The sequence below is a fragment of the Sorex fumeus genome, unplaced genomic scaffold (genome assembly GCF_029834395.1).
Source record: "Sorex fumeus unplaced genomic scaffold, SorFum_2.1 ptg000178l, whole genome shotgun sequence".
NCBI classification, from domain to species: Eukaryota; Metazoa; Chordata; class Mammalia; order Eulipotyphla; family Soricidae; genus Sorex; species Sorex fumeus.
Genome location: NW_026606235.1, coordinates 2,389,921 through 2,414,516, shown reverse-complemented (window position 1 = coordinate 2,414,516; position 24,596 = coordinate 2,389,921). Strand labels below are relative to the sequence as shown.

Here is a 24,596-nt window from a genome sequence, read left to right as displayed (position 1 = left end):
TGTATTCCCAGGAAAGGTACTTCAGAAGGAGAGCAGCACCAGGACACACACAGGGGAGTATTCCTTGAATAAACAGATACTGAAGTGTGAACTGTTTCCTACAGCTATTTCCTCAAATCCGACTGTTACCACCTCAGTCTCTGCTGCCTCCTTTCCTTTCTGAGATTTGTGATCAAAAGAAAATGGAGATAAAAGAAGCTTCCAGAATGTTCTCCAGATGACTTCCCTCTCCTGAGACCTCCAAAAACCCCTGATACCCTTCTCCCACCCTGATGTGCCCAGTTCTGGGACTTTATCCACAGTCTAAAGCAAGGTTCATGGGAGCAAACTCAGATCGACTCTTGACATCACCCTAGAATATGAGAAACAATCACTCTAGAATATGAGAAACTTGACAAATCTGTGCATCTCAGAATATTGTTTATCTTCTGTTCTGGGTTGGCCTTGATCTACAGTCAAGAGTCACCTGAACTGGATTCCTTCATCCTCAAGACTCTTAAGTATACATTTTTATTAATCTTTATTTTTATCATTATTTTTAAAGAAATATTTTCCTCCTTCATATATGCTTATGCATTCTGCTCTTCAAACTCAGAAAGACATTTCCTGTCTGTGTCTGTCTGCATGCCTTCCTGTATATCTCTCTCTCTCTCTCTCTCTCTCTCTCTCTCTCTCTCTCTCTCTCTCTCTCTCTCTCTCTCTTTCTCCATATATATATGTTGAGAGAGAGAGAGAGAGAGAGCTAGATAGCTAAATATATAAACACATATATGTATATGTGTGCATCTCTGTCTGTGGTCATGTCCACACAATCTGCATATAATCTTCCTCTTTCTTTCTTTCTCTCTTTCTTTCTTTTTTTAAAATCCACCCATTTCTTAACCCAACTCACTACTCCTTTATGGTCACATATAATTTTCTCTTCTGAAGCCACTGCAATGGTCACAGTGGCTGTTTGAGAATCACTTAATCACTTAACTTCCCGTTAGTCGTCGATTTGCTCGAGCGGGCGCCATTAACGTCTCCATTTGTCCCTGTCGCGTGCTAGTGTAGCCCAATGGCATCTGTTCGCTCCGGGAACATGAAGGGCCTCAAACCGATCGTTCATGATCTTGACGAAGAAGTCTGACCATCTGGTAGGTGGGCGGCCACGCGGTCTTTTGACACCCCGTGGAATCCAATCAGTCAGTTTGAGAATATAAGGCATGATTCTTCTTCAAAAGGAACAGAATGAATAGATCAGGAAGCAAAAATGTCTGCCACTTAGAATAAACATACTTAAAAATTCACTAAAAACACAATCTCAAAGTAAAAGGTTGGAAAACATCTATACGTGAAAATGACAACTCATAAAGAGCAGGAAAGGTCATACTTGTGCCAGACCAAAGTTAATTCAAACTAGGGGTAGATAGTATATCCTGACTAAAGGATCAGTATATTGAAAACTTAACTGTTTTTTTTATTATTGAATTGCTGTGAGATACAGTTACAAGCTTTCATATTTGAGTTCCAATTATACAATGATCAAACACCCATCCCTCCACCAGTGCACATTCTCCACCACCAATGTCCCCAGTATACCCCCACTTTCCATCCCCTCCCGCCTCCATGGCAGACAATTTGCCCCATATTGCCTCTGAACTTTTGAGCATTATGGTTTGCAATACAGATACTGAGAGGCCGGTCATGTTTGGTCCTTTATCTACTTTCAGCACCCATTTCCCACCCCCAACAATTCCTCCAACCTTCAATGTTTCAGTGATCCCTTCTCTATTCCAGCTGCCTTCTCCCCCAGATCACGAGACAGGCTTCCAACTATGGTGCAATATTCCTGGTCCTTGTGGAGGACTTAACTCTTACCAACATGCAGGACCCAATGAAGGAACAGTAACTACAGAAACTCGACTAGATTGAGGAGACAATTTATGTCAATACAATAAGTGAGAAACTGCACTACCTCACTCTCATCAGTGGAAAAAAATCAGATAGAAATTATATATATATATATATATATATATATATATATATATACAAGCCCTCAATGAGGAATTGGAAGAAGATAGTGAATGTATATTACAGTCATCCATATCTAATCCAAGTGCCTCAAATGTAACTACGCATTATTATCAAAGTACCAAATATATAACTACACATTATTATCCAGTGCACAGGTATCTTCAAGATAGAACACATGCTGGTACAAAAGACAAGGATACTTAAAGCCACAAAAATAGAAATGCTCTGCAGTCTCTTCTCAGATCAAAATGATATACAGGTAGAAAGTAACTATAAAAAGGGAGCCAGAAAAATTCAAATGTTTGAAAAATAAACATTATTAAATAATTCTCAGATCGAAGAGGATGTCAAAACATTTAAAAGATCCTTAAAATGTGTAATAATGAAGGCACAAGCTATCCAAATGTAGGGGACACACCAAAAGCTACGTAAGAGAAAAGTTCCTAGCAATATTTTCATTTATCAGGGAAAAAAACTAAAATGAAGCAATCTAACTGCACATTGCAATACACCAGAAAAAGAACAATGTGTAAAATTCAACTTAAGCACAAGTAAATAAATGATGAAAACTTGAGTAGAAATCAATGATATAAAAATTAAGAAATAATACAAATGGTTAATGAAACCAGGACCCAATCTGTCAAAAAATACAAAAAAGTAAACACTTTGTTCATACGCCAAAAACAAACAGACAAACAAAAGAAATGATACATCAATTAATCTGACAGTAATGAAAGGGCATAAGTTAAAATTCACAGCACAGAAATTTAACTTGGCAAGAAATTATGAACTACTATCTGTCATGACTGGAGATCTATAAGAAATGGAAAAATGTTCAAAATGTTACTTTTTTATTACTCATACACGGCTGCACTGTGCTTCAAAGTAAGGCTTATCTTCGATAGGACAAAGAAGCAGGTTGAGTGGACAGAACAACAAGGACACTGGCACTGACTGACCTGGAACACTGACCTGAGGCAGTGGTCTAGAATGTGCTTCACTGTGGCCCAACTTCCTTATATGAGAAAGCAGATCCATTGGAAGGTTTTGTCCCCCTGTCGAGACATGAAGTGATGGAGTAGTTTAGCTCAGAACAGTCCTTGTAAGAGTAATTATGCTTACAATCAACATATTATGTCTTCCCACCAACCCCCTTGATGACTGTTCCTCAATTTGGTTTCCTGATGGAAGCAACCAACAACTTTCTGTGGGAACAGATGGGCTCTCAGTCTTAGCCGTCCCCCATCCCCAATCCCCTCCTCCGGCGCCACATCTTTTACTCTCATTCCTGTCTTGTTTCTTAATCCTTAGTGGCACTCATTCTTCAACCCTGTTCACCTGAGCTGGTCCCAGGCCCCTAAGAATTCCACTGATGGGAGCAAGAAGACTGACTGATGGAACAAGAAGACCCTAACCAAAGGGAGAAACTGAAACTACACCAAAGGACCCAGACTGAAGAAGGAAATTCCCACTTGAAGAGAAATTGCTGATGAGCATGAAACTGGGGATTTGTTAATCAGGGTAGCACTGGGGCAAGTAGTTCCCAGCATGAGGGGCATATTCAACAGCTAAGGGCGCTACTGCGACTTCCAGGGTAAAGGGAAAAAGAAGAACTTTTCAGAGTTGTTACAGCCTCTTCACCCACATTGATACTGGCTACCACTTTGGAAAGGGTAAAGACAAAGACAAGAGAAAGAAGTGATAGCTCAGTTAAGGAAGACACACACAGGGAGCAGCCATCCCCATATCTGTCTAATCCCTCAGCAACCTGGTGTCTCTAACATTGGAGAAAATGCAGCACTTGCTCTTCTTGATCAGAAACTTTACCCCGGAAATTTTCATGGTTCTTCCTGTGCCACCTGTGTGGAACACTGGAATGTGAGAACCTGTTGAAATTAGAAGTTGGATTCCTCAGGTACAGACCTGGGCTGGGCAGTCAACAAACAGGACCAGCTTGACTATCACTTCACCATCAGATTACAGTGATGATGTAGGCAGGTAGATAGGGAAAGGCCCTTGGGAATGAAACTCCATTCACAAAGTTTCCTGGAAGAAGAATTCTAAGACTGACCCACCTTGTGGATACAGAAAACAAAGACCTGATAAGACCATCTACAGACCCTGAGGATATAGGCCTCCTCCCCATGAAGTTCCTCTTATTGGACCTCCCTTTTAATCCAGTTAACTTTAGTGATTCAGCCCAAAGACCATCACCACTCCCAACCCCCAAGGTAACCTTAGCAATGGACTTTTACCTGGGAAGAAGCTTCATGTGGGGGCAGGCTGGAGAAACCCTATAAGCCACCTTGAACAAAGGAAGGGGGCACATATGCTGCCTGAGCCCATGTGCTGCTTGCGCCCACGTGGCCAAGCACATGAGGGCTGAGCACATGTGTTGCCCGCATCTCCCCTCTTGAAATGTGTACTTTCATGCTTTCGTGTCTAATGCTAGGATGTGTGTAGGGGCTCTCTCTCAGTCCTTGGACAAGCCTGTGTTCTCTCGAGTACATTTCTCTCTCTCTCTTTCTCTCTCTCCCACACACACACACATACACACCTTAAAAATTCTCCAAATAAAATCTATTTATTTCACTGCTTGTCTACTCCTGAAATTCCTTTCTGCGAGGCGAGACAAGAACCCAGTAACCCTGGGTCCCCGGTGGCAGAGGTGGTTGGGGAGAAAGTGACCCATCTTTCTCCTCCCGCTTCACATAAGTCACCCGTGGGGCCCACCGACATCAATGTGAACCCAGCAATTTTAAAAATCTGGGTGATTTTTCTGTGTTTTCTCAGACCTTGTTGGACCATAAGTCAGCTGAAAGGTTTTTTTTTTTGGTATTCTTTCCTGTTTGGGGCCATTCCCTGTGGTAGTCAGGGCTTACTCTTTGGTGTTAGGGATTGAATCTATTGTGTGAAAGGAAAATACCCTACTTGCTGTACTATAAGCTGAGTCAATAAAGAAACTGACTGTTGATCCTATAAAGAAATTGGAGTTTGCCTCCTGATACCACTCTCTATAATCTCGTTTCTATTTGTTTCCTTTTTTAAAAAATGTAGGAGTACTTGCTATTTATTCTTCTATTGATTAAGCTGATTGAATTGGGCATGAACTCCACATTACTTTTTTAAAAAATTTTTTTCAATTGGATATCAGTGAGACAGAACATTACAAAGCTGTTCATAGTTGGGTTTCAGTCATACAATGATCCAGCATCCATCCCTCCACCAGTGCATATTTCCCACCACCAATGTTCCCCATTTTTCCAACACCATTCCAAAGTCTCCCCACCCCCTATTCCCAGCCTCCCTATAGGGGAGGCACCTTCCTTCTTGCTCTCTTTCTCCTTTTCTTTTTATACATTATGATTTGCAATACAGGTGCCAAGAGGTCATGGTGTTTGTTCAAGGCATTCTTTATTTGTATTGGGATGGTAAGGTAAAGGTAAAGGCCCTCCCGTTGATCGTCGATTTGCTCGAGCGGGCCCAGTAACGTCTCCATTGGAGACCTTGTTGTTACTGTGTCTGGCATATCGAATACTCTCGGTAGCTTGCCGGGCTCTCCAAGAGGGGCGGAGGAATCGAACTCGGGTCGGCCATGTTGACTGCGTGTAAGGCGAACGCCCTACCCGCTGTGTATCTTTTCAATTGGGTGGAAGGTCTGAGGTGTGGATATGACTGCCAAGGATTCCAGAAATACAGGGAGCTGGGGAGAGGTAGCCCATCCCACCCTGCTTCAATTTATCCCAGTCTGTTCAGCCATGCACGGGTCTGAACTTAACTGTGCCTTTTGATCTCTTTCAAGATTTATTTATGGGTCTCTGAAGCAAGACTAGTAGTAGAGCTTACATGGTGGCGCTGGAGTTGGTTTTTGGGGCTAGCTGCCAGTGCTTCCATGTGTATTGGGAAGTGGGGATAGGAAGCCCACCCAAACTCTGAGAAAACCTGGAGCTTTCAGTCACAAAACCCATATACCAGGATTTCCAACAGATTATACCTTGGTGAGATCCCTCCTGAGATGGTGGATTCAGGCCAGAGGTATGGTAGGAATTTTGAATTGTGGAAGCAAGTGGTTGCTGGGGGCTCTGCTTGTGTGGGTCACGAGGCCAACCTGCCACCCTCTGATTTACCCAGAGTGTTCAGCAATGCACAGGTTTGGATTAATTGTGGCCTTTGACCTCTTTTGAGTTTTATTATGGTTCTCTGAAATTAGGCAAATAAATGAGCTTGTATAGCTGAGCCAGAGGTGGTGAAATCACCATGAAGACTCCAAGATGTATGGAAGTCCAAGTGGAGATAGCAGAGAACCCAAAGTGAGGAGGAAGCATTATCTCTAATAGGTTTGAGCAAATCTCACTGAGAACATTGTTATGTAACAGGTGGTTCTACATGGAAAGCATCATGCTAAGTGAAATGAGCCAGAAAGAGAGGAACAAACATAGAAAGACTGCACTCATCTGGGGAATATAAAGTAACAGAATGGGAGTCAAACACCCAAAAATAGTTGAGATAAGTACCAGGAGTTCTGTTTCATGGCTTGGAAACCAGAAGCACATGCTGTGGGAAAAGGCTGCTCAGAAAGAGAAGGGAACACCAACTAAAGGAAGTTTGGAGAACTCTCTTGGGATGTGAGATGCATGCTAGAAGTAGACTATAGACCAAACATGATGGCTACTCAATACCTCTACTGCAAACTACAATACCCTAAAGAAAGGAGTGAGTAAAAGGGAATGCCCTGCCACAGATGCAGGATGAGGTGCGGGGGGAGGGGGGGAGTGGGAGGGCTACTGGGATCATTGGTGGTGGTGAATGGGCACTGGTGGAGGGATGGGTACTCAATCATTATATAACTGAAACCCAAACACAAAAGTTTATAAGCCTACAATTGTACCTAATGGTGTTTCACTAAAAAACAAACAAACAAACAAAATTGATATGTAAACTTCTCAGCTTTAACTGCTTCTCTGACTCCTCTTTCACAATGAAAAAACAGGAAATGCCTTGAATGTAGAGCATTTTACTGTCTTGCAAACACTTTACTGGTGAGAGTCACTTCCTCTCATGTAAGGGAAGGCGGGACTTCTCTGCATAGGGCAGAGTTCCGCAGGCCCACACACTCAACATTGCAGGCTCCTGGAAACTTTGGGATGGCAATCCTTGTCTTCTGGCTGTACCGTCTTCTTCTCTACCTGCAGCTGACTCCACTGCTGGGACTCACAAGTAAGCACCACCTTTGGTGGTCCCCTTTATCAAACCTGCCTGTGAATATTTAAGTCTCTTATAATCTCACAGAAAGGTCCTCTACTGGGCATTATCTTGGAGTAGGAAAAGAGGGGCTGAACTGTTTCTCTGTGGACCCATTGCCTGCAGTTGTTAGCACTGGTGGTGAAACAGACAACACAAGTAATAGAATCTGGCAGCTTTGTGTGTGTTAACTTCTGTAATCCTCACAGTATCATATGTCATTGCTATACCCACTTCTCTGGTTTGCAGATGGGGAGAGGAAGTAAATTGTCCAATGAAACACACCTAAGTCAGTAACTAGATTAGTCAGAAATCAAGTCCACGGAGTGCAGATTCAGATCATGTTGGAACCTTCTGATGCTCCTTAGTTTTCACAGGAAAGCAGAAGAATCAGAAAATACAGGAAGACAAGGAGAACAATAGATACACATCACTGATATACCCTAAATCAGAGTTGGCTCTGAATATTCATATACTTTTGTTCTTATACTTTATTATTTACTGATTTTAAATATATATATATTAATTTATTTTTGTTGGGGATGCATTTAGTCTACACCTGGCAGTGCTCGGCACTTATTCTAGGCTCAGAATTCAGAAATCTGTGCTTTTGGAACCCTATGTGGTGAAGAGATCAAATCGGGGCTGGCTTCATGCAAGGCAAGTGCCTTCATTCTTCTATTCTCTCTCTCTCTCTCTCTCTCTCTATATATATATATATATATATATACATATATATATACTTTTATATATATGGATTTTTTCATAGGAAAGAATATTTATTGCATTTTCTACTTTTAAACAACCATGATAAGACATAACAAATACAACTCTAACAACTCATACAATCGTTCAGAGGATACAGGAGTCAGTATGCTGTAGAGAACAGAAAGACACTGAGTTCTGAATTTCAGTGGCTGCTTTCTTTACATCCTCAAAACAACCTTGTTTCCTAACTTCTTCCTTCTCCTTCCCTTCTTTCCCCTTCTTTCCCCTTCCCTTTGTTTCCTCTTTCCTTTCTCTTCCACATCCCTTTCCCCTTCTTCCTTCCCACTTCCCCTCCCCTTCCCCTTACCTTTCCATCCTCTACAGCACTAAGACCTGAAGATAGAGTCTCACACACCACAGGCCAACACTCTGCTAGAGCTCTGTTCCTGAGCCTCTGCTAAAATAGTTCTCAGTTTGCATTAAAAGAAATTTACTTGCTCCTGTCTCTGTTTCCCTACCTCATTTCCTGCTTTTCTAAAGTTACTCATCCCTTTCCTCAGTCTCTTAAGAGGTGCAAGAAAATGTTTACATTTCCATACGGATGCATTTCCATAATTATTATCAAAATCAATTTTGTATCTATAGTGGCATCCTCTCACATCATCTGACGCTTCAACACAAAATACTGGTTGAACTCCACTAAAAGAAAACATTCAACCCCATCAAAAAATGGGGAGATAAAATGAATAGAAATTTTCACAAAGAAGAAATCCGAATGGCTAAAAGGCACATGAGAAAATGCTCCACATCATTAATCATCAGGGAGATGCAGATCAAAACCACAATGAAATATCACTTCACACCACAGAGACTGGCCCATATCCACAAGAACAAAAGCAACCGGTGCTGGCGCAGATGTGGTGAGAAAGGGACACTCCTTCCCTGTTGGTGGGAATACCGACTGGTTCAGCCCTTTTGGAAAACAGTATGGACGATTCTCAAAAAATTAGAAATTGAGCTCCCATTTGATCCAGCAATACCACCCCTGGGAATATATCCAGAGAGGCAAAAAAGTATAGTCGAAGTGACATCTGCAATTGTCTGTTCATTGCAGCACTCTTTACAATAGCCAGAATCTGGAAAAAACCTGAGTGCCCGAGAACAGATGACTGGCTAAAGAAACGTCGGTACATTTACACAATGGAGTACTATGTAGCTGTTAGAAAAGACGAAGTCACGAAATTTACATGCAAGTGGTACTACATGGAAAATATCATGTTAAGCGAAATGACTCAGAAAGAAAGGGATAGACATAGAAAGATTGTATTCATCTGGGGAACATAAAGTAACAAAATAGGAGACTGACACCCAAGAATGGCCAAGATTAGTACCAGGAATTTTACTCCATGGCTTTGAGGCCAACCACACATACTAGGGGAAAAGGGAGCTCAGATGGCGAAGGGAACACCACATAAAGGTGTTGGGAGGATCCTCCCAGGATGGGAGAAGCATGTGGAAAATAGGCTATACACTAAACATGATTGTCACCCATTGCATCTTTTGCAATCCACAATACCCAATAAGAGAGAGAGAACAAAAGGGAATGCCCTGCCACAGAGGCAGGGTGGGATGGAGGGGATGGGGGGTTGGGAGGGATACTGGGATCCGTGGTGGTGGGAAATGGGCACTGGTGGAGGGATGGGTATTTGATCATTGTATAATTGAAACCCGTGACCAGCGCCTGCAGGTACCCCAGCCGCCCGACGTGCGGGTCAACCTTGGGCTTCTGGGCCATGGGGTGGGGCAGCGGAGGGTCCCAGAGCGGATGGACAGGAGAGTGTGGAGAGCCGAACTCAGGTAGAAAACCGGTTCCTTTCGGGGCCTCAGGTTCTGTAGTACTTTCCACTGGCAGGTGGAGAAAAGGGTGGGGTCCCCGGGCCGTGTAACATCATGCCTGACACTCTAAGTCGGGGGCAGGGGCCAGAACCCGGGACCCCCACCATTCTGAGACCACTCTCCGCACACATGAAGGTACTGGCAGAGGGACAAAGCCACGCGGGTTCCGGGGCCGAGATCTCCAAGCCTACTCGGATTGGAGTCGAGCATCCTCCACCCAGATCCTCCAAATTCCAGTAGGCGGGGGTCACACCCACCAACTGGTCCCCTGGCGCCGTGTAATCCCATCAACGGCCAAGACTCAGAGACTATAAAATTCAGCTCCCGGACGAGACCAGTGCAGTCTCCTGCCCCCGAGTCTGGCTGTTCCTCGCTGGGGCCCCTTGGAGTGGAGTGGGTTGAGCTTTCCTTCCCGCCCCGACCAGGGCTCTGGTAGCCGAAGACCTCCAGGACCAGCCACCACCATGCTGAGACCACTCTCCGCACACATGAAGGTACTGACAGAGGGACAAAGCCACGTGGGTTCCGGGGCCGAGATCTCCAAGCCTACTCAGATTGGAGTCGAGCATCCTCCACCCAGATCCTCCAAATTCCAGCAGGCGGGGGTCACACCCACCAACTGGCCCCCTGGCGCCGTGTAATCCCATCAACGGCCAAGACTCAGAGACTATAAAATCCAGCTCCCGGAACTGCGCGGCCACGTTTGCGGCTGCGTGACATCTTATTAGGACATCTTTTTATGACATCTTATTATCTCATTCCTACTTTGGACAAACTTGCAGGCTATCGAATGTTGCCTGCCCAGAGGGCAGAGTCTGGCAAACTCCCCATGGCGTACCAAATATGCCAAATACCAGTAACAATGATGGGTCTCATTCTCCTAAAGAGCCTTGAATATAATCTCAGGGCTAGGATGAAAGAGACGTTACTGGGTCCTGCTCGAGGCAATCGACAAATAACAGGATGATGAATGAAAAAAAAATAATTGAAACCCAAGCACAAAAATGTGTAAGTCTGCAACTGAACCTCATGATGTCTCACTATAAAAAAAAAAAAGTAATAAACTATTTCCTCAACAGATGAATGAATTGGGGCTAGAGAGATAGCACAACTGGTAGGGCGTTTGCCTTGCACGCGGCCGACATGGGTTTGATTCCTAACATCCCATATGGTCCCTGAGCACCGCCAGAAATAATTCCTGAGTGCAGAGCCAGGAGGAACCCCTGTGCATCGCCAGGTGTGACTCAAAAAGCAAAAAAAAAAAAAAAACTCAAATGAATGAACATAATCTTGTACGTGTAGAAAAAGGAATATTTGCATCCCTGATCATTAATGAAATTCTAATCCAGACTGTAACACAAATGAGCCTTAAAATAAATACTTTGTTAATTGAAAGAAATCAAATGTAAATGAGAAATAGTTCCCCACATGTATAATGTACCCAAAATAGGCCAATTAATACAGGAAAAAACACCTTGGAACTCAGGAAGCAGAAAGATATGTGGAGTTATTTGGGGTACACAACTTCTGTTTAGCTTATTGGAAAGTCCTGGAAATGTATGTTGCTGATGATTTCACCATTGTGAATGTGCTCTATAGCCACCAACTTTTATACTTTTAACAGGCTGGTTCATCTTATGTATAATTAACATAGTAACAAGTGTGTACTAGAACAAGGTCATTAATCTTTGATTTGAACTAATGATTTTAGGAAAAAATACAATACATGTGATACTGTGGCAGGTAAATTACTTATAAATAGTTATTTGAATGTGAAGAGAAACCAGAATTCAAGTAAGCAAGAAAGAGCAAGCTTCAAATTCATTTTCTAAAAAGAAAAAAACTGTTAGTTTTGCTTGGAGAAAATAAGTTATAATTTGAGGATCCGTCAATCATCCATGATTTTTCACACCAAGTGAAGGACTTTCCAGTTGGATTGCTTCCCCAAAGACTAGTCGTGTTCTGGAACAATATAGAAATGCTAAAAGTTTTCTCTGATTTGAAGTGTCTCCTGGTTCTGATAGAAGATCCCAAGTTCTTGTGTATTTCTCTCACTCCAGCACTGTACACCAGGAAATCCTGTTGACTGCTCATCAGCACACGTCCCAGAGCTGAGCTCTTGACTCTGCCTCTATGAACTACTGGCTTGTTGATGTCAATGTGGTTAGTGTGCATGAACTCAGTGACTTCTGAAATTCTCTAGTTTTTTCTATCTCTGTTGCCTCGTCTATTCTCAGTTACATGTAGAATAATTTCATACTCATCTTGGAGCCAGTGGCTTCCCTCAGCAAAACCATGCAATGTCTAACACATTTTTTTAGCACTGCAAAAATAAAATGAGCAAGATCAGAGCAAAATCAAATTCTTGAGCAAATCAGGAAGAATTTTTTCTCAGGGTCCTTGCACACTGCTCCTTGTCACTTTCCACCAGAAATCCCCATAGTCCATTCTGTACAGTCTTCTAAGCTTTGTTCAAATCTGCCTTTTCCATAATATCTATCAAACTTTTTAAAAATACATATCATTCTTTTTACTCTTGTACTTCCAAGTATTTAGTCCATAGTAATTTGCATGTTTTGAATCACAACTTACTTTTTAAATATTTGTTTATTGGGTCTATCTCAGTGATTCAATAAAAATGTTTTAAAAATACTTCACTGTCATTCTCCTCCTGTTGTTCACCGATTTTGCTCAAGCGGGCCCAGTAACATTGTGAGACTTGTTACTGTGTTTGACATATTGAATATGTCATGGGTAGTTTGAAAGGCTTTGCCGTGCAGGCAATATACTCTCAGTAGCTCTCCAGGCTCTCCGAGAGTGGCAGAGGAATTGAACTTGGGTCAGCCATCTTGGCTACATGCAAGGCAAACGCTCTACCCGCTGCACTATTGCTTCAGTCCGAGATAAATGGTTGCAAAGCTCTTCATGGTCATGTTTCAGTCAATATTCCAATGCCCATCCCTCCAGCAGTGTGCATTTCCCACTACCAACGTCCTTCCCTAGTTTCCTCTGCCCCTGTGCATGACCTCCTTACAAGCCTGTCTCTGTGGCAGCACTTTCCTTCTCTCACCTCTCTCTCACTCTCTCTTTCTCTCACTGACTCTCTCTCCTTTAATGGTTTACAATACAGATGAGAGGTTATTATGTTTATTCCTTTACCTTTATCAGCAAGCACATAGTTCTTGTCAAGAACAAACCACTCTCTTATATATCAGTATAGTTATGTTATGTCTCTTTTAACTCTTATTTCCATCTAATAACCAAGTTTATAAGAGCAACTCTTTTCTCTTTGTTTTTCACCAGTAAATCCCTATTTCTTTAACAATTCCTGACACACAGTGTGTGGTGAATTACAAACGTGAACAATATGTCACTTCCTTAATTCTTGGGGTTTGATTTAGTAATAATTTCAGTGGTGATTGCACATGAAACTGTTTCCCAAGTAGATGACTTGGTACAAAACAAATGATGCTTGCATGTGTGCAGGAAACACAGTGCCCCAGAAAGAGAGACCCAGGAGCTCTCTTTCCTATTCTTCACACCCATTGGCAAAGACATAAAGAAAATAGGGACTGACAAAAGGAGAGAGAGAACAAAAGGGAATGCCCTGCCACAGAGGCAGGGTGAGATTGGGGGGGATGGGAGGTGGGGGGGAGGGATACTGGGATCCATGGTAGTAGAAAATGGGCACTGGTGGAGGGATGGGTATTTGGTCATTGTATAATTGAAACCCAAGCACAAAAATTTGTAAGTCTACAACTGTACCTCATGGTGTTTCACTAATAAAAATTAAAAAAAAAGAAAATAGGGGCTGAAACTATTTGTGTAGATTGATGAGTATTGACAAGGGTTAGAGTTAAACTCTGAACTTGAGGATCAGATCGCCTGAGTTCAAGTCACAGATCTCCTTTTATCTTAAGTGACCTTGAACCCTTAAGTTCCTCTTCCCTTTTCTCATCTTGAAGATCAGATCGCCTGAGTTCAAGTCACAGGTCTCCTTTTATCTTAAGTGACCTTGAACCCTTAAGTTCCTCTTCCCTTTTCTCATCTGTGGATTAGCAGGGATAAAGATGTCTACTTCAGAGATCCTCACCCTAGGAGAGAATAGCAGGGGCATTTCCAATCTGGCAGTTAGTGAATGTTCAAGAATTCTCCCGATCAATAAACAGGGGATATTTTTTCATTTCCTCGTATTCTCTTTTATTTCCTGAAGTAGCGTTTTATAGTTTTCTTTGTACAGGTCCATTACTTCCTTAGTTAAGGTGATTCCTAGGTATTTGATTTTCTGGGGCACAATTGTAAACGGATTGTTTTCTTCATGACACTTTCATCTCTTTTACTATTTGCATATAGGAAAGCCATGGACTTTTGGGTATTGATTTTATAGCCTGCAACTTTACTATACAAGCCTATTGTTTCTAGAAGTTTATTGGTAGAAGTTTTAGGATTCTCTAAATATAGTATCATATCATCTGCGAATAGTGAGAGCTTGATTTCTTCCTTTCCTACCTGGATTTCCCTAATATCTTGTTCTTGCCTAATCGCTATTGCAAGTACTTCCAGTAATATATTGAACAGTAGTGGAGAGAGTGGACATCCTTGTCTCGTCCCTGATCTTAGAGGGAAGGCTCTCAGTTTTTCGCCATTGAGGACGATGCTTGCTGTAGGCTTGTGGTAGATGGCTTTAACTATATTGAGGAAAGTCCCCTCTATCCCCATTTTGGCTAGGGTTTTCATCATAAATGGGTGCTGGATCTTGTCAAATGCTTTCTCTGCATCTACTGATATGATCATACAATTTTTATCTTTTCTTTTTTTGATATGGTGGATTATGTTGATTGATTTCCGAGTGTTAAACCAGCCTTGCATCCCCCAGATGAATCCTACTTGGTCATGGTGTATGATCTTTTTAATGAGTAGTTGAATTCTATTTGCTAGTATTTTGTTGAGAATCTTCGCATCCGTGTTCATCAGGGATATCGGCCTGTAGTTTTCTTTTCTCGTGGTGTCTTTGTTTCCTTTTGGTATTAAAGAGATATGGGCTTCATAGAAACTGTTTGGGAGAGTTTCCTTTTTTTTAATTTCCTGGAAAAGCTTGAGAAGGACTGGCAGCTGGTCCTCTTTAAATGTTTGGAAAAATTCGCTATTAAATCCATCTGGACCTGGGCTTTTGTTTTTGGGAAGACTTTTGATTACAGTTTCGATTTCGTTGATGTTAATAGGTCTATTCAAATACTCCAGATCTTCTTGATTCAGCTTTGGGAGATTATAGGAGTCCAGGAATTTGTCCATTTCTTCTAGGTTCTCTTGTATCGTGGCATACACTCTTTCAAAGTAGTCTCTGATGCTCTTTTTGGATTTGGATTTGGATTTCTTTGGTTTCTGTTGTGATATCCCCCTTCTCATTTCTGATTCGGTTTATTAGGGTTCTCTCTCTCTGTTTCTTTGTAAGTGTTGCTAGTGGTTTATCTATCTTGTTTATTTTCTCGAAGAACCAGCTCTTGGTTTCATTGATCTTTTGGATTTTTCTTTGGTTTCCATGTTAATGATTTCTGCTCTAAGTTTTATGAATTCTTTCCTTCTGCCTGATTTAGGCTCTTTCTGTTGATCCTTTTCTAAGATCTTGAGTTGTGAGGTCAAGTTGTCTCTGTGCATCGTTTCTACAAACCTAAGATATGCTTGCAGAGCTATTAATTTTCCCCTTAATACGGCTTTCACTACATCCCATAGGTTCTGGTAGCTCGTGTCTTCATTCTCATTTGTTTCCAGGTATCTCTTGATTTTGTCCTTGACTTCATTCCTGACCCACTCGTTGTTCAGCATCGAGTTGTTTAATTTCCAGGTGTTTTATTTGGTTTTCCGTGTCTGTGTGTGATTCACTTCTATCCTCAGTGTATCATGGTCTAAAAAGATGGCTTATACTATTTTTATCTTTCTGATTCTGTTGAGGTATGTTTTGTGTTCTATCACATGGTCTATTTTGGAAAATGTTCTGTGTGCACTGGAGAAGAATGTGTATTCTTTCTTTTTGGGGCGTAAAGCCCTGTATAGGTCTTTAAGCCCTCTCTCTTCTATTTCTTCTTTCAAAGTCAATGATTCCTTGTTGGGTTTTGTTCTTGTTGATCTGTCCAGAGGTGATAAGGCGATGTTGAAGTCTCCAAGTACTGTTGTGTAGCTAGCAATGTCCTCCTTAAAATCTGTTAGCAGTTGTTTTAAATATTTAGCTGTTCCCTCATTAGGTGCGTATACATTTAAGAGTGTGATTTCTTCCTGTTGTACGTATCCCTTGATGAAAAGAAAATAGCCTTCACTGTCCCTTCGAATCTTTTTCAAGGTGAAATTAATGTTGTCAGATACTAGTATGGCCACCCCAGCTTTTTTGCAGGAGCTGTTTGCTTGCAGCATTGTTTTCCATCCTTTGACTTTGAGTCTGTGTTTGCTCTGAGTTTCTTGTAGGCAGCAGAATGTTGGGTTCTGTCTCTGTATCCATTTTGCCACTCTGTGTCTCTTAAGTGGTGAATTTAGACCATTGACATTGAGAGAGAGTATGGGTATGGGGTTTTGTGTCATCTTTCTATAAGGGTGTGTTGCGGTTGTAGGGTTTGTCTTGTCTTATAGTAGCCCCTTTAGGCCTTGTTTTAGGTTTGGTTTTAAATCTATGAAGTTCTGGAGCTGCTGTTTATCTGGAAAATAGTGTACCGTTCCTTCAATTTGGATTGAGAGTTTAGCCGGATAGAGTATTCTTGGTGAAGCATTCATTTCATTGAGTTTTTTTTACTATATCTCGCCGCTGCCTTTGGGTTTGGAGGGTTTCCTCTGATAGGTCTGCTGTGAATCTCAGGGGTGCTCCTTTGTATGTGATTTCCTTTTTTGCCCTTGCTGCTTGCAGTATTGTGTCTATATCGGCAGCAACGATCATTCTAACTATAATATGTCTTGGAGTGTTTTTGTTAGGGTCTCTTTTAGCTGGCACCCTTCGGGCTTCTTGAATCTGAATGGCTGTATTATGGAGCTCTGGGAATTTCTCGGCAGTGATTTGTTTAAGCATGGTTTTTTCATCGGAATTGTTTCCCTGAGCTTCTGGTAGTCCAATGATTCTAATGTTGTTTCTTTTGGAATCGTCTCGTAGGACTCTGATTCTCTGTAGAGCTATTTTGAGGTCCTTTGCCACTGTTTGTTGTTGCGTGTTGGCTTGGTGCAGCTGATCTTCCAGCTCACTGATTCTTTCCTCAGCTGTGGTCATTCTTTTTTTGAGGGCACAGACTGAGTTTTTTATTTGATCTATGGAATCTCTGATCCGTGCCCTTTCTGTGTGAAGCTTTCCAATTTCCGCTCTCATTTCTTGCTGTATTTTGTTGATTGTGAGATTGATTGTTTCTTTCATGTCCTCTTTCAATTTAGTGGATATCTGTCCGACTGTTTCATTGAGTCCATTGAACATCTTAATGACTTCATATCTGAATTCCTTGTCAAGGAGGTTCCTAAGGTGGATAGCACCTACTGAGGCTTCTGGACTTGTTTCCTCATTGTCTCCCTGTGGCGAGGATTTGCGTTGTTTCTTCATGTTGGTGTGTAAGTGTAGGGCTTAGATTTCTTGGTTTGAGTAAACTATTTGTGGCCCCAAATTAGGCCATGCCCACTTTTTAAAAGCCACGGCCACTTCTAAAGTGGCACACCCCCACGGATACCTGGTGTGTGTCTGTAGAGTAAAGACTGGGTGGGGAGAAGAGACCAGCTCGGCTAGGGCGGTGGAAAGGGAGAGGCAGAGAGGCTCAGATCTGCTTTGTCTCCGAGCATCCGAGGGACGCCTGGGGACTTGCACACTGGGGAACACCTGGGGGCTTGCACCAATAGTTTATTACTTTAAGACAATAATCTTTTGATAATTGTCACAGAAGTATTATGACACCAATATATTCTGATCAGAAATTTAAAAATATAAATCTTAGGGACTTGAAACCATGGTCAGCTTCCAATAAATCTCCACATGTATTTTAGGATTTCCACCTTCCTCACAGTACTCTGGCTTAGGACAGACACCACTAGGAGCATCATCTGGGTAAGAGAAGGATGGATTTACTGAGGCCCTGGCAGGTTAGGGATATCCCATTAGCACCACCGTCCCTCTGCTCACACTCATTGATCAGAAAAGTCTGATGGTTCATCAAAATGCAGAGAAGAAAAAGTCCAACACTCCCTGGGGCAGACAGTGGAGGAACAGGGGAGAAGTTAATTCCAGACATTCCAGGGAAAGCTCCTAAACTACCCTCTGTGTCAGGCCCTTAAGCTCCTGGTTCCTAGATTGCTCCTTTGCATCACACTCACACTCGGAGGTTCATGGTGGAGCAACATAAGATTCACATGATATGCTGAACTCACCACGCTGAACACTCGTTCACTGGTGTAGGTGGCTGACAGAGAGTTGGGAAAACCTACTGACTAACAAGGATGAGTGAAGAGCTGCTTGCCTTTCCCTCAGGAGTGGCCGGGAAGGAAGTGGAGTTGCGGGTGATCCAGCCTGACAAGTTGGTGTCAGTGGCCGCAGGAGAGACGGCCACTCTGCGCTGCTCTGTGACCTCCCTGCTTCCAGTGGGCCGTATCAAGTGGTTCCGGGAGAGACTGGGTGTCCGGGAGGAGATCTACAACTACGGAGTAAAAGAACACAATCCTCGAGTGACCAATGCTTCAGATTCCACCAAGAGAGACAACTTAGACTTTTCCATTCGCATCCGTGACATCAGCCCGGCTGACACGGGCACCTACTACTGTGTGAAGTTCCGGAAGGGGAATGTGGAAGATGTGGAGTTCATGTCTGGGCCAGGCACCCAGGTCACTGTGAGTGGTGAGTGCTCTTGGGGGGTCCCTTGTCCTGTTGTGTGACCACGGTCAGTCAGGCCGGCCTTGCTCCTGAGAGCAAGAACTAAGGCCAGGTGAGGAGCTGATGCTTGTCCTTGGATCGGCTTCACAGTCCATTTCACCTGCCTTTGGAGATCAAAGATGTTGGAGTCACAGAGTCCTGCAGTTCGCCCCTGAGGAGAACACTCTGAGGGCTGTTCTCAATATGGAGCATCTTCTCTTTCCTCAGTACCCACTGTGTTCCCAGTCCTTTTCTGGGCACAGTGGATAAGGGGGTCATCGTAATGACCAGATTCCAAAATCTCTGAATCCTATTCCCTCTAACAAGGTGCCAGCAATAGGGCTGCATTTGGTTTTGTTTGAGAAACATCACTGACAAAAGGTGATAAGAAGCACTCATTCTGTTCAGTCTGACAGTCTAACAATCACCAGGACTGCCCACTTTACAGTGGTTCAGAGACTCACCAGTCACTGAAAGCTCTGAGCAGAGCAGGTGACCTTGAAAAGTCTCAGCCAGGGAAAATTTCTTAGGTGACAAAGGACTGCTTGATGAGATGATGGGAAGTTATGAGACAATCTTTAGAGGATCAGTCCTTTCATCTCTAAAATGGCAATAGTGACCAACTCCATTTAGGAGAGTTGAAAGGATCTGAGATGCCATTGCTCAGAAGTACAGAGTAGACCACAAACCAGGGACTAGACCAAAGGTCTGTGAACCAGCTTCCTCCCACACATCAGTCTCCTTACACAGAGAAGTTGACTAATCCACCAATATTTGTGGGAAGATGTGAGATGCAATAAGTATGGTGAGAAAACAGATGGATGTTGGGAAATAAGGGTTAAGTTAGACAGGATGAGAAAGGAACCTTAGGGGTCAGAAAAATGGTACCTTGTGGTAAGAACGCTGGTGCCAACTTAGGTGGAACAGCACTGAGGCATGGTCCTGTATGTGCACCTTCTTGGCCTGACTGCCTTGGTATGAAAAAACAGACCCATAGAGAGAGTCCACAAGAAAGGTATTCACCCTGAATTGCACCAGGCATGATGTTTAGCTTAGAACTAACTTAGTTTAGAGCAGCTCTTCTGAGAGCAGTTGTGCTCATAATCAAAGCATCCTGTCCCCATGCTAAGAATGTTGTCCTCCAGTTCTGGTTTCTTAGTGTAAGGCAATAAATGTGATCCACAGGGGGAAAAATGGGGCTAACAGTCTGACAGAGCTTAACCACCTGACCCAAATCGACTCTCATTTCTGTCTTGTTACTTAATCCTTGGCAACACCCTCTACATGGGACTGGTCCTCAGCAGATGAGCAGTGGTGCTGTCATCCCAAAGCTGTGAACATCTCAGTGTCTGGAATCCTCAGTTTCCCCCTCAGTGAAGTGGTGGTTTTAGTTCAGGTCTGTGAGGTATAGAGATGGCTACAAAGTCCTGTGGAAGCATCACTAACATCACTGAGCCCCAGGGGAGAGCCTGGTGAACTGCCTGCCTGGGTTCATGTCCCTGCTCTGCCTCCTTTTCTCTGTGACCTCTGGCCTATCACTCCACATGGGGTCAGGGTTCTCTATATTTTTTTCTTTTTAGAGGGCAGGAGAAAAAGAAGTAGGGAGGAAGGGTGGAGGGAGGGAGGGAGGGAAGGTGTCTGTTGAGGTTCACAACTGGGGCAAGATATAGGGATCTGGTGTCTGTGAAGAGAGGTCAGAGAGGGCAGAAGTGGCTGCAGTGTTGAGACTGGGAATAAGAAGAGGGAGGAAGGCCAGAGGGTGGCAGGACTCCAGAAGTCTCAGTAAGAAGTGTAGTCCACACAGTGCCAGCTCCCTACGGGGGAGCCGATGGACTGCTGGGATTGCTGGAGCTGGAGATGTGGAGAAGTGGAGGAGGCCGTTCAGAAACCTGGGGCAGCCTGAGATACGGCTGCGGGACCTTGTGTAAAGGCGGAGACCCTCGACTGTGGCTGTGCAACTCTGCAGTCTATAACGGGAACCGTTTTGTAGCCCTCGCAGCATTGTGCTCAGGGTCCCACAGAGATGAAGAGCGCGATGAACACTGCTGAGAACTGACAGAACACCGGAAGCTGGGAGGACGGATTGACGTTCCGTCTGTGGGTGACAGGAACAGTGCCAGGGTCCTCTTTTGTCAGCAGTACTCCCTCCTCACTCCACAAAAGCGTGCACCGGGAAGTGACCACTGGGAAGTGCTCCAGCTCTGTGAGATGAGGGAGGTTACTACCTGTAAGCCAGGATGTGCTAAAGACAGTGCTTGTCCTTGGTGCCACACTCTCCCTGTGCTCACTGTGTCCAAACACTTCTCTTGTAGCCAGACCTTCTCCTCCTGAGGTCTCAGGCCCCAAGACGAGGACCCTGCCCGGGCACACAGTGAGCTTCACTTGCAAGTCCCACGGCTTCTCCCCCAGAAACATCAGCCTGCGGTGGTTCAAAAACGGGAAGGTACTCTCGGCCTTCCAGACCAGCGTGGACCCCCAGGGGGACAGCACCTCCTACAGCATCTCCAGCACAGCCAGGGTGCCGCTGACCTCGGGGGACGTGCACTCCCAGATCATCTGTGAGGTCACCCACATCACCCTGCCCAGGGGCTCTCCTCTCCGTGGGACGGCCAACTTAGCTGAGAGCATCCGAGGTAGACACCCTCACCCCAGCCCCCACGTCTCATGTCCCATTCCTGCCCCGCTGAGATTGCTCTACTGTTCTGGAATCTAATTCCCTTCCGCCCGTCCCGATTGCCAGCATGCTGGATGTGCCCGTCACACACGCCTCTTCCCATGGAAAACCTACCTACCTGTATTCTCACACTGTACAGAATGTCATTTATTTTTATAAAAACAGCTCAAATTCCTAATTACCTAATATCAACCACCCTCATGTGCATTCTTTATTTCACTTTTTGGTGGTAGTTATTATGTTCACACTGCAGAGTAGGGGCTTTGCTCATTAAATTTTTCTCCCCTAATAGAAGCTTTGCCTGACACCTACTTTGTGTGAGATACTGTGCTATTGGTTTTATTCTTGTGCAAAGAGCTCTCTCAGTATGGAAGCTCCTAGCTAGCTCTGTGTGCCTGGGGCTGTTGAGGTGAATCTGCTGTGTGTTGGGATCTAACTGCTGGATCCCAGCTTCTGTGACCTGTCTTTCCCTGGAGATCAGAGCTTCTGTCCTGGGATTTTTCAGTTTCACCCACCCTGGAAGTCTCCCAGTTCCCTGCGGTGGGCAACCAGGTGAACCTCACCTGCCAAGTGAAGAAGTTCTACCCCCAGAACCTACAGCTGACCTGGCTGGAGAACGGAAATGTGTCCCGGACAGAAACGACATTCCTCCTCCTAGAGAACAAGGACGGGACCTTTAACCGGACCAGCTGGCTAATGGTGAACTCCTGTGACCACCAGCAGAAAGTGGTGTTCACCTGCCAGGTGGAGCATGATGGGCAGCCGGCACTCAGCAAATCATACACCCTGGAGGTGTCTGCATCCCAGAAGGACCAGGGCTCAAATAAACAACCTGGTAAGTAAGGCGTGCAAATCTACCGATCTAGATCACCAGCTTTAGCTTACTTTTGATATTAAATATTATAAGATGTATTCGATATGCCAAACACAGTAACAACAAAAGTCTCCAATGGAGACATTACTGGGCCCACTCGAGCAAATCGATGAACAACAGGAGGACAGTGAAAGTGACAGTGACTGACTATACAGGCCTATACAAACCTTTGCCTCCATCATGCATTTCAAGAAGAACCACTAGGATGAGGTTGGTGTTAGCTTTTTGGCATAAGTAAACCTTAAGAAATAAAGGGGGGTGGCGCTGGAGCAATAGCACAATGGGTAGGGTATTTGCCTTGCACGTGGCCAACCCAGGTTCAATCCCCAGCATCCCATATGGTCCCTCAAGAACCTCCAGGAGTACCTCCTGAGTGCATGAGCCAGGACTAACCCCTGAGCATCACCAGATAGACTCAAAAAGCAAGAATTAAAATTAAATTAAATTAAAAAATAAAGTGGGGAGGGGCTGAGTTATACTTCAATGAGTAGCTCTTTGACTTACATTCAACTGATTCATGTTTGATCTGATAAAATCCAAATGGCACCCCCAAGATATCTAGGAGTGATCCTTAACTGGAGAGTCAGGTGTAAGGTGTGAGCACAGCCAGGTGTGGCTCCAAACATACAAACAACAATTAAAAAAAAAAAACAAAGAAATAAAGTGGGGAAGCAGGACAGTCATAATTCATGGGTCCAGACTCCCACTTGCTTTTCTTCACAGCAGTTCCCTTCACCATCCATCTCAGCTCACCTCCCTCCTTTTCTCTAACCCAGCTGAGACTTGATTCCATCCCAGAATTACATCTGTTTCATCTGTTTTGTAAGATGACCCGATGACACTTGGATCTTCTGTCTGTGCAGACACAGAGGAAACCCTGCCTAGTTGAGTTCCACTGGGCACCTGTGTGTGGTGATTGGAATCAAGGATTTTCTGTGTCCTTAGTTTGTAACAATGGACCTGCATTCATCACCGCCATTCTGCACAGTTACCATTAGAAATTATTTTCCACCTACAATCTCCTTTCTGCTTCAACCATTCCCTGAGTTTAAATTTTTACAGAAGAGATTTGGGGAGGAATGAGGAAAGGACATTTTAAGACTTCCTGCTTTAGACCAGGTGATCGGGCTAAAGTAATCCAAGTCACAAGAGTTCCTGAGGCAGGGACTGTAGCCTTGAAATCTAATGTGTGATCTTTGGATATGTGCTTCCCTGTGATGGCATTATTCAAGGGCTTGCAATGTCTGGTCATGTGAATAAATATATTTTGTTTCTCCCTCATGTAACCTGAGGCCAATTCAGTAAGGTTTTTGGGAGAACTGTCTGAAATACACACACACACACGCGCGCGCGCACACACACACACACACACACAAATACAAACACACAGTCCTATTTGTACACCGAGCTAGAAATGGAACCCATAGCTATGTTATCCTATATTGTTTTCCATTTTCATTGCAGTACCATAATTTACAATAAAGGTAAGGATATATTGCTCCATCACTCAATACCACGGTAGAAACTTTTTCCCAACAACTGGCCAAGAAATCCTTCCATCCACCTACTCTTTCCCTTACATAAGGACAGTTCTATGGATCAAGTCTTTATTAACTTTTTTTATAGAACATGCACAGTAATAAAAATTAATCTCCTCATTTAAAAAATTTAAACAATGTAAAATAGTGACCCATCAATCATTAATTTGTTTTGGTTTGGGGCCACATTCAACAATGCTCCTAACGTACCCTGAAGAAGCTCAGGAGACCATAGGAGGTGTCAGGATCAAACCTGGGTGGCTGTGAAAAAGACACGAGTAGATTCATAAGTGTATGAGGAAAGATGCTGAATAGAAGTAGATTTAGGGAGCCAATTAGATCTGGTTTACTTTGAGGAGCATCTTCTATTTACCTCAAAACTAAATGTTTCTACTACTTGGTTCATTCCTCCTCCACAGGATTGGAAAGGAGAAAGGCCTTCTATCACATTTCTAGGTAGAAACTAGGGGTATCAGTACCAGCCCTCTGTATAGGCCATTGGATCAGCTCCCTGGATCCCACTGTTGCACTGCTTCCATTGTAATCCCTCTAGAAATGCCTCCACAGACCTTGGGAAAGTTTCCAACAGTCATTCCCAACTCCAGAGGTTGGCTACACCCAACTGTTTCCATTGGGTTGACAAGTAGACATAAACCAGGTGTCAAGCACTGTGCTGGGTAGTTTCAAGTACGTTATAATTCATAACTCAAGAAAACCAGCTAGAGTTAAGCTCCTCTGTGTACACAGAGAATCCTATACTTTAGTACAGTTACTATTTTCTTGTTACATTTC

General features: G+C 43.6%; 1 protein-coding gene across 1 annotated transcript in view; it reads left to right on the top strand.

Moving 5' to 3' along the window:
• The window catches only part of LOC130017179 (signal-regulatory protein beta-1-like), an 87,490-nt gene that overhangs the window by 61,500 nt on the left and 1,394 nt on the right, over positions 1-24,596 (top strand). Inside the window, exons 3-4 of the mRNA XM_056107887.1 lie at positions 21,031-21,351; positions 21,898-22,227. Of these exons, the coding sequence (XP_055963862.1) occupies positions 21,031-21,351; positions 21,898-22,227 (651 nt within the window). The remainder of the gene's footprint in view (positions 1-21,030; positions 21,352-21,897; positions 22,228-24,596) is intronic.